At 63.3% G+C, this 9,961-nt stretch overlaps 1 protein-coding gene across 6 annotated transcripts; it reads right to left on the minus strand.

Moving 5' to 3' along the window:
- Positions 1–3,297: 3,297 nt before the first annotated feature.
- Positions 3,298–5,958, minus strand: FNDC11 (fibronectin type III domain containing 11). 6 transcript variants are annotated; one of them, XM_019826229.3, is made up of 2 exons: positions 5,863–5,958; positions 3,298–4,413 (listed from the first exon to the last, which is right to left on the minus strand). In XM_019826229.3, the coding sequence occupies exon 2, from the start codon at positions 4,408–4,410 to the stop codon at positions 3,409–3,411; it is 1,002 nt and encodes a 333-aa protein (XP_019681788.1). In that variant the 5' UTR covers positions 4,411–4,413; positions 5,863–5,958; the 3' UTR covers positions 3,298–3,408. The 6 variants fall into 6 exon arrangements, with proteins under 6 accessions (XP_019681788.1, XP_006929649.2, XP_044909312.1 ...); XM_006929587.5 differs by having other exon boundaries at positions 5,838–5,940; XM_045053377.1 differs by lacking the exon at positions 5,863–5,958 and adding an exon at positions 5,838–5,853 and having other exon boundaries at positions 3,298–4,904.
- Between the last annotated feature and the right edge of the window lie 4,003 nt (positions 5,959–9,961).

Below are 9,961 nucleotides of genomic sequence, written 5' to 3' on the forward strand. Positions count from 1 at the left end.
TTTCTTTTCTTTCTTTCTTTCTTTCTTTCTTTCTTTCTTTCTTTCTTTCTCTTCCTTCCTTCCTTCCTTCCTTCCATCCTTCCTTTCCTTCTTTCTCTCTCTCTCTCTTTCTTTAAAGTAAGCTCCATGCCTAATGTGGGGCTTGAACTCATGACCCTGAGAGTAAGAGTTGCCTGTTCTACCGAGTCAGCCAGGTGCCCCTATTTTCTATTTTTAAATAAACCAAAAACCAGTGTCTTTATTACTGGAACAAGGTCCTTCGCCCAAACGTAGGGCCAAGAGGCCTCCCTGGAAGAGAGGGCCTTTTCTCTGTCGTCACTGCCCCACCTGACTGGGGCCCACAGCCCTGTGTCCTCTCAGGAAGAAGGGCAGAGCAGAACCAGATGCCCGCACAGCCCCGCCTATACCGGGCGGCACCCCTGTGGTGTGTGGGTGGGGGCTGGGACTGAGCGCCCCCTGGATGGGCAGCCTTGTGCCTTCACCCTGAGCTTTCCTCCCCTTTACAACCTCAATCCTGCTCCTGGTTCAGGGCCTTCAGGACAACCTGTGCTGCAAGTCTGTCTTTGCAAGGTTGAGGACCTTCACCTGCCTCTCAGGGTGTATTTATATCCTGCTTTTTCTGGAAACCTCTTGCCTCAATATCAGCCCTCACCTCAGGCCACCCCAGACCCCAGCACCCCCCACCACTTCCACGGTCCCCACGGCCTGAGGGTTTGCTGCAAACAAGCCGCTTACTCTAGGAGGGGTGTGCCCTCTCTGTGGCCTTACTGAACCCTCTGCTGGCGGGGGAGGGGCGGGGGGAGGATGTGTCTATGCATTCGGCGCTTTCTACAAATCCAATGTCTACATTCCAGTTTTTATATCTTTTCTTTGGCTCTGTGTTATATGATTGAATAATAATTTTATTACAAAGACCACTCTGAAAGTTCTCCCTTCTGGGTGTTTGAGGTTTTATTGGGGGGCAAGGAGGGGTGGCCCCTCCTCTTGGGTCACACGGTGGCTACCCAGTCTGTCAAGAGTCAGGAGCCCATTACAGCCAGATGCCGGACAAGCGAGCTCGGAGAGGCTGGCGTCGCCACGTCACAGCTCTCGGCCTGCTGGGAGGGTGGGGGGTGGGGGGTGGGTGGGGGGGAGGGGTGGCGTCTGTGCCAGAACGAAGGAGGCTGGGGGGGGGGGGCTGACTCGGTGAGGGTGGGCTACAGCCCCAAGCTGTGTCCAGGGAATTTGGGCAGGGCCTGCCTACTGAACTCTGACCCCAAGCAGGGCTGGCTTCACAGTGCAAGTCCAGAGTCCCCGCGGCTGCCAGTCCTGCTGGAGTCCTGCAGGGTCCAGGCTCTGACCCTGGACCAACGCCCACCCCCTCCAGGCCAACTTGAGCTACTCAGGACTCGGCATGCTTGTGGCCGAGCCCCCAGAGCCACAGCACCGGCTGTGCGGAGGAAGGCACGCCAGGGCCTTGGCCTCCCTAGATGCCAGCATGGGTCTCGGCAGGGATTGGAAGTCACAGAATCAAAGAGAAAGGGAGTCTCTAAGGCCCGTGTGTTCACTGTGGGACTGCAGAGGGGCCACGCGTCCTTACGTGGAAGAGCAGCCATCCAGGCTCGGAGAAGTTTTCCTGGCCGGTGAAAAGCAGTTGAAAGGAGGACGGACAGGGGCCCCGAGGCAGGAAGTCAGAACCTCTCAGCCTGGAGTCAGGGAGGGCTTCACAGAGGAGGGGGCGTTGACGACCCGAGGGCACGGGCAGCGGCGCCCAGAGGCAGCGTTCGCGAGCCCGGTGGCTGGTGGAGGGTCAGCCTCGTCCCAGGGAGAGTCGCCGTTTCGAGTTAGGGGCGATCTTGTTTGAGGCAGCGAACCCAGCGAGCCCGAGCTGAGAAAAAGCGCCTGGCCCTGTGTGCGGCCGTTCAAAGACTCGGGAACCCCAGGCCGGCGCGGTGTGGTTGTCTCAGAGTGGGGGCCTGAGTGGGGCCGGCCTCTGTGTAGCTGCCTTCCTTGGTGAGGGCTGGAGGCACCCCCCACCCCAGCCCGCCTCCTGGGTGGGACGGTGTGACCCCGCACAAACCCTGATCTCTGATCCCTGCCCCGTCCGCTCTACCCTGTGCCCTGCCTCACCACACGCCATTTGCTAGGAGCACCCTGGCTCTGCCCGGAACACCCTCCAGCCCCCCACCCCCGGAAGCCTTGGGATGACCAGACCCTGAGGAACGTCCAGGAGTGTCCGCCCCATAGCCACATGATGTCACAGAGTGTGTGACAGTCTGACTTGAGCCCCTGGATGATGTGGGCCAGCACACCCATGCCGCAGCAGCACGCAGTGGGTCAGTAACTGCGGACGCCTGGGAGGACCCACCCCACCTCTCAGAGAGCACGGCCTATGGCTGGGGGGCGGGTCCTGGGGCCTTTCCGACCCAGTTGGGGGCCTGTTCTGTCCAAACCTGCCTCTGTCCAAACGACTTCTCTGCCAGTGGAGGAGAGAGTCCCTCTTCCTGGTCACCCTGCCCTATGTTCTCAGAGGGCCCACTGTCCTAGTGACCACCACGGTACACGGGCGGGCAGCTCATGAGATGTCAGCATCCCGACAGTCCCCCTCGGCCGTGACTCGTGGCGCTGGCCACCCTGGCCCCAGACCCAGCCAAGCTGCGGCAGGAGCCAGACGCATTCGCCCGCCCCAAGCAGTGACCGGGAGGGAGCGAGCTGCTGGCCACACTGGTGGTCAGATGACCACACCGGAGGGCGAGGACAGACCATCGAGGCAACGATCTCACGGTTCACGATTTCCAGCCCCACACTGGGCTCCATGCTGACAGTGTGGAGCCTACTTGGGATTCTCCTTCCCTCTCTCTCTGCCTCCCTGCTCTCAAAATAAATAAAACTTAACATATATTTTACAATAAAATAAAATAAAATAAAATAAAATAAAATAAAGTGTCCTCTTGGCCTTGGTGCCAACTCCAGTGAAGCTGGGAGCAGTAGTATGGGGCATGGCTGCCCCCATCGAGATTACTGTGCCCCCTGGAGACGGGCCAAGGACACAGGAAAGGACGGGCAGAGCTGGGCTGTTGTGACAGAGCGGGAAGGAGAGATGTGGGAGCGGCTGGGCCCACGCGGCAAAGCCCCGGAGAAGCTCTCCTTCACTGGCGGTGGTAGCCAGTCGCCGAGGCGATGCTCCTTTCTCCAGGGGTCAGCTCTCCTGGAAGGTCCAGCCCGGGCCCGACCCGGGAAAGAGGGCTGGAGCCTGGGGGGCCTGGGGCTGGAGGGGAGGCTGGCCGGAGTCCGAAGAAGCACTCACACGGCTGCCGCTGCCTCTAAAACGTAAGCAGGTTTGCTTCTTTAATGGTGTGTGTGTGTGTGTGTGTGTGTGTGTGTGTGTGTGTTGATACTCCTCTTCACTAGTGGATAAATATTAGAAAATCATCTTTCGGAAAGCGTGGTCAGGGGCGGGCCTGGCTTGCCCGGCCGACTGGGGGTGGGCCCTTTGGGGGGCCCCGGCCTGGTCTGCAACGTGAGGCTGTCCCTCCAGGGCTCGTACACCAGCGTGTAGCTGTCGGCTCTCTTGACGGTGAACTTGTAGGAGCGGTTGGGCATCAGGTTGTGGATGTCGAAGGTGCAGGCGGCCACGGGGATGATGCCACACTGCGTGCACTCCTGCTGTGTCCGCGGGTCCAGCAGCTTGAAGCGGAGCTCAAACTGCTCCGGCGCCACCGGCTGGATGGTGGCAAACCACCGCAGGCTGACCCAGTCCTGGTGGGCCACCGACTCCTTTCGGTCGAACATGACGGGCATCTTGGTGCTTAGCATGAGCCGGATGTGCGGGATCTTGGTGGCACCGACGTCGGACACCAGGCGGTGCTTCATGTGCAGGCGCCCAGGTACCGTCATGGCCAGGAAGCTGTCCATGACAGCCGCCAGGTCCGCCAGCCTGCGCTCCACCAGCCCCCAGCCCGCCAGGAAGGGCTGCGGGTCGGGTGACCCCAGCAGAGCGCCCAGCTCGGCGCGGCCGCGGTCCAGCTGCTCCAGCAGGTCCGTGAGCAGGAGGAGCTGGATCTTGGTCTGGGCCGCGCCCACCTTCTTCATGCGCTGGAACTTCCAGGGGTCGATGAGCTGGAACATGGCGGTGGGCAGCACCAGCGGGTTCTGGTCGCCCAGGGCCAGGTGCTTGGGGAGGATCTCGATGTAGTAGGAGCATTTCTTGAGCAGCTCCGTGCGGGCGTGGTGGCGCCGGAGCAGGTGGGGGCTCAGGTCGGAGGTCAGGAAGCCACGCAGGGCGGTGCGGCGCTCCATGTAGGTCCTCCAGGCCTCCGGTTCCAGCAGCTGCGGATCGTCAGCCTCCTCCGCCTCCTCCTGGTCCAGGAAGGACGGGGGACTGTCCAGCTTCATCTTGCTCAGGCCCAGGCCCGTCACCTGGAAGCTCATTGTCTGGGAGCAGGGGCGGAGGGCGGGGTGTGAGCTGAACGTCAGTTGGCCTCCGCCACCCGCCCAGGGGCTCCCTCAGGGCAGGATTTGTGTGTGGGGGTGACTTCGGACCCACTGCCCTCCCTACGGGTCCCTCTGTCCTCCCCTGGGCCGGGGGCGGGGGGAGCTTGCGGGGAGAGCATGGCCCTCTGCAAAGAGCCTGATGGAGGGCCAGGCCGGCAGGCTGCAGACGTGCATAAAGTTGGACACCGAGGGGTCAGCACTCCACTGACGGTCAATCGTGATGGCACAGGGAGGAGCTGATACAATGAGCTCTGGGGCAGAAACCCCAGCCCACTGACCAGCTGCGTGGCCTGGCCAAGGTCTCAGTTCCTCGTCTGAGTGGGGTGAAGGTGCACCCTCGGGACAGTCGAGAGGATTCAGTGTGATCCTGTGTGTGCTGCACCAGACTCCCCCTTGGGGACACCACTGCCCCGTAGACCTTCCATGCCTGGCTGCAGGTGCAGAGCAAAGTGCCAGGGCTCACCCAGAGACAAGGCCAGTTGGTGGCTGGAGCCAGCGAGGGTGGCAGGGTGGCCCCAGCCTCGGCTCAGAGGGATAATCGTGCCGGCTCCTAGTTACCGGGTCCACGCTCCCTACCTTTAACGAGCTTACTGCACACAAAACCCCTCAGAGTGGTAAGGTCCCCTGACCTCATCTCACAGATGGGGCGCCTGAGGCTGAAATGCTTCGGAGTTTGCTCTCAGTTCAGAGTTTGGCCCCAGCCGTCAACTCCAGAGCCTGATTCTCCTTCTGTGCTACTCCTGCCTGGGTTCCCAGCTCTGGGGGGCCGTGGAGGGGCCGGTGCAGCTGTCCTTCCAGGACCGGGACACAAGGATTGGCCCTGCAAGCTGGGGCTCTTTGGAGAAGGCGCCAGCAATCTGGCTGGCGTCCCGGGTCCCGGCCACCCCCGGGGCAGTGAGATAGCCGCTGGGTCAGCACCACGTGGGAGACCTCAGGTTGTCCCAAGGGTTGGATGAACTATGAAGACAGCTCACAGGTTGAGTGACCTGCCCAAGGCCACACCCGCTAAGTGACAGTGAGGTCGGGACCCAAGTCTGCCTCCCTCCCCAGAGGCCACCTTCCGGGGGCGCAGAGACCAGAGCAGGCCCTGGGCACCACCATAAAGGTACTGGGATGCAGTGAAGCGTGCCTCTAGCAATCCCAGCCCGAGTCCTGTTGGCCCCTGGGTCTGACCACCGGTTCAGGGATGCCTCCCAGGCTGTCAGTCGGAAAAGCGCCGCGGGGCTGCCTGTGAGTTCTGGGGAAGGGGCCGCTCTGCGCCCGGGGCCGGGCGCCCAGACCTACACCCTCCCGGGCCTTCCAGAAGCCGCAGACACCTCCCCCGTCGCCTCCCCCAGCAACCTGCCCGCCTCCCCGGCCCGCACCCAGCCTCTTGGCGCGCCCACTTGCCCTGCCTCCCGGAGCGGAGAGAACCACGCGGCTGACTGTGCGCCCAGCGCGCACCTCCGAGGCCCGCGGGTTGCCATGGGGACCGCGGGCCTTTGTGACGCCCCGCCCGTCTCCAGGGTGGAGCGGGAGCCCAGGGCCCAGGGGTGCGGTGAGACGTCGCCGGGGGGCGGGGGCGGGGGCGGGGGCGGGGCGCTCTCTGGTCTCAACATCCAGACAGGAGCCACTGGTGTCTGCCTCCGGTCCCACCCCCCACCCTGGTCTCAGGTGCCAGGAACTATCTGGGCGCTTCTTTCCCTCCCCGAGGACCCTGGGGCAACGCGCCCTGCGCCCTGACTTGGGAACCACCTCGAGTGGCTATTCCAAAAGCCAAGCCTAAAGTGGGGTTCCCCGGAGAGGAGTAACTGAGGCTGGCCGTCCCTCTGCGAGTGCCCCTGTCCCAGAGTCCTGTGGACACAGTGCTCACGTGGGGCTGCCAGAGCCGGGGGGAGGGGGGGAGTGCTAGTGGGGAAGAGGGCTCCTGCTCGTGTCCCAGCCTGAGACCTGCTCCAGGAAGCCCTGGGAGGACCTGGGGGGAGCAGCAGTGACCTCGGAGTGAACACCTGTCACCGCAGGGAACAGTGCAGGGATCAGAGCAGCCTTTCCTGCGACAGCAGGCTTCCTCTCCCACCTCTGACAGTGCGGGGGTGCTGGCGCTGCTCATCTACCTGGGTCTGGACGAACGGGGTCTCCACAGTTCCAGGGAGCCTGTCAGAGGGGTTCTCAGCCCCCTCCGTGACCCCATCTGTAGCCCCCAGCTGGACTCAGGACCTCTGGGCTCTCTCAGCAAGCCTGGGGCCTCCCTCAGGCAGTAGTCAGTCTCAGATACCCAAGACACTAGTTGTGCCCCTTTGGGAGAGGCAGGAGGGAGGGAGGGAAGGAGGCGGGGGAGGGAGGGATGCTCCCCGGGTCTCTCTCCTCAGGGACGACAGAGGTGGGTCCAGAGCCTCCCTCCACTGCACCCCTCCCCTATGGCTGGCCCCACTCTTGCGAGGAGGCTCCCCTGGCTGGGCGTCCATCAGTTTACCCTCAGGCCCAGGCCTGGGTATGGCGCCCCCAGGAGGTCAGACCTGGAGGGGGGCCGGTGGGTGCGTTTCTGCCCTCCTCTCTCTGTTCTGGGCTTTCAGTAAATGCTAGCTGTTGGTGTTGTTATTCAGGGGTCTGAGGATTATTTGGATTATTTGGAAAGGGGGGTGCTGTCTGAAGGTTGAGGGGGAGGCTGGCACCGGAAGGGGGGTGGGGGAGGGAGATGCCCGGCCCCCGCAGAGGGGACAGAGACGCCCCTGCCCCCACCCTGTTCTGGGCATGTCTGGGACTTCTGCCGTCTCCTTGGTCCCACCCCCTTTTTTCTGTTTAACTTTAAAAAATTAGCCTCTTCTTTTTCTTTTCAAATTTCGATTTAAGTTCTAGTGAAAAATTAAACTCAGTTTTGAGAGAGTTGCAGATTCCCATGCAGTATAACACAGTCCACATACTCTTGTCCCGTTCAGAACATCTTGTCACAAAGGGCCACCCGGGACAGTGACGGTGACCCGGCAAGAGCAGGACTGGTCCATCCCGCAGGGACCCTCACATGGCCTTCTGCCACCACCCCAAGCCCTCCTTTCCCCAGCAACCACTAACGTCATCTCCATTTCTGCAGCCGTGTCCTTTCCAGAATGCTGTGTAAGAGAGCTGGATGCTTTTGGGGACTGGCTCCTTCGCTGGGCATATTTCCCTTCATCGCTGAGCGACCGTGCCTGGCATGGATGGACCAGTCTGCCCAGCGCTGTGTGCCGCCACTTGGTCCTAGGAGCCGCGAGGGTGGGGAGCCCGGTGGTAGTGAGATCACGGGGGGAGGGTTCACCTCCACCGCAGGCCCCCATTATGTGTCCTCCGGAAGATGAACCGAACCCACGGTGTGGTACTCTGGGCTGCCAGCCTCGGCCCGGATACCCAGGGGGCCCCCTCCTCATCCCGGCCGATCTGGTCTGAACCCTCACTCGGCCCCTGCAAGCCCAATGCCCTTAGAGAGGGGGACGCAGAGGCAGAGAGGTCTAGCACCTTACCCGAGACCATACGGCTAGTGAGCCTGACAGCAGGGCTAGAGCGCCATCATCTGACCCCGTCCAGGGTCGGGGGTCCTCTCCCCCCTTCACACACCTCTACACCCCCCCCCCCGCCTCATCCAGCACTGTCTCTGTGGTCAGGGCCGATGGAGGGCGTGAGTGGCAGAGTCAGGGCAGGGACCGTCCTGGGGGCCTGGACGCTGCTGTGTCAGGTGGGTGAGGTGAGAAAGGGAATGGCGGGTCCCAGAGCCTGGAGGCCGGAGGGCGGGCAGGGAGCCCCGAGAGCCGCCAACCACAACATGGACACAGGTGGCTCTCGCTGCCGGCCGCCTGATGCCGGGTGTGTGTGGTGCCGGGGCGGCGGGCCGTGTGGGGGTTTGTGGGGTGAGGGGACGGGAGAGGGCCCGGGCAGGGGTTGCCAGGTGCCGGGTGCTCCCTGCAGAGCCCGCTGCGCGGGGCAGAAGAGGAGGAGGACCCGTCCTGGTCACCGGGAGGTGGGGCAGGCATTCTTTGTGAGCCGGGTCCCCACCGCCCAGCACAGGTTCCTGCTAGAAAATGTCCCTGCTCTGACCTTGACGAGGTGAACTGAACCTTGCTTCCTCACCTGTAGGATGTCCTGGAGGTCTTTGTAGCGGGGAGAGGATGGGCAGCCCACTGGGCTCTTTCCTTTGGGCACCAGGCCTGGGGCCAGGCCAGAGGATGAGGAGGAACCCTCCCTGCCTGCTCTGGCCACCAAATGAACGTGCTGATCCGAGAGCCTGGGGCTCTGGGGCTCGGAGGGACTGGGAGTGTCCAGAAGGAATCTGTGTCCAGTGCTCCGAGCGCTTGACCCCAAGCACGGTCAGCACAAGCAGGACCCTTCCAGGACCCGAAGAGGCCTCCCTGCGCCGGGTGGGTCAAAGACAGGAAGCATGGCTTCCCAGGAGGAGAGCGGCGCAGGCATAAAGGACTTGAGGGGACCCGTGTGCGATAGGCAGACTCGCCCACGGATGGGAGGAGCAGGTCGTGGGTGTGGCGGCAGGGTCGCCAAGCGGCTGGTGGAGTGGAAGCTCCAGGCCCCTTCAGTGGGTGGGCTCCAGAGAGGAGTGTCTGCCGCGGGTCTGGCCCGGGTAGGTGGCTGTTTGGCCTCTCAGTGACCAGCGGTCACACCCGTCTGTTGGCTCTGCTCAACCACATGAACATCCAGCCGTGGATCCAGGGCAGGATTGGGAAGGGGGTTTGCGGCTGTCACAAGAGGAGTGTGGGCTCCGAGCGCTAAAGTGGATGAGCTGGGGGGAGGCCAGCGTGGGGTTGGGGGGTGGGGGGGGGGAGCATGCGGCGGCCTGGGCCCGGACCCACCTGCCCCCACCCTTCCCCCACCCTGCCCCAGGCCGCTCAGGGTTTGGTCTCCCCACCCTGCCCAGAGACAGAGCGGCCTCTCCGCCGCTGAACCCCAGTTCACATCCCTGAGGTGGGGGTCAGACATCAGCGCTTCCCCCTCCCGGTGGTGGCTGTTGGGGGGGTCTCCCGACCCCCAGGGGCCCAGAAGATACATCGCCCCATCGTCCGTGCAGCACCCACTCTGGTGCTCACCGAGCCCTGGCGGTCACCAACTCCCACCTTATGAGGGAAAAACCAGAGCGCAGGGAGCCTGCCCGCCTTGCGCGAGGTCCCAGGCTGGCCCCAGCCGGACTCAGACTTGGCTGCAGACGTTCCTGGCCAAGCATGTGAGCCTGTCCTGCGCAGGGTTTTGTGTTGAGAGATTTGGCCAACACGTAAAGAACCAGTTTTCTAGCAAATCCGGGTCACGGCCAGGCGCTGCGCAGCGGTGCCTCCTTCTCTGAGGGCAAGGCTCGGGTCAAGGGCGGGCGTGTGGTTCACTTGAGCGTGACCTCTTGCGTGCGCCCCCACCTCCGTCGTCCCACCTGCACCCACGGCCCCGCCCCGAGGCCCCGTCCCCTAGGCCCCGCCCCGTGGCCCGCCCCAGAGGCCCCGCCCCAGAGGCCCCGCCCCATGGGGGGCCCCGCCCCCAGAGG

The sequence above is a fragment of the Felis catus genome, chromosome A3 (genome assembly GCF_018350175.1).
Source record: "Felis catus isolate Fca126 chromosome A3, F.catus_Fca126_mat1.0, whole genome shotgun sequence".
Lineage (NCBI taxonomy): Eukaryota > Metazoa > Chordata > Mammalia > Carnivora > Felidae > Felis > Felis catus.

Coding starts and splice junctions, on each gene's coding strand:
- FNDC11 (XM_006929587.5), bottom strand. CDS start 5,939: ATGGCAACCCGCGGGCCTCGGAGGTGCGCGCTGGGCGCACAGTCAGCC. Junction 4,414..5,837: donor TGGGCGCGCCAAGAGGCTGG/GTGCGGGCCGGG, acceptor CCCTGCTCCCAG/ACAATGAGCTTCCAGGTGAC.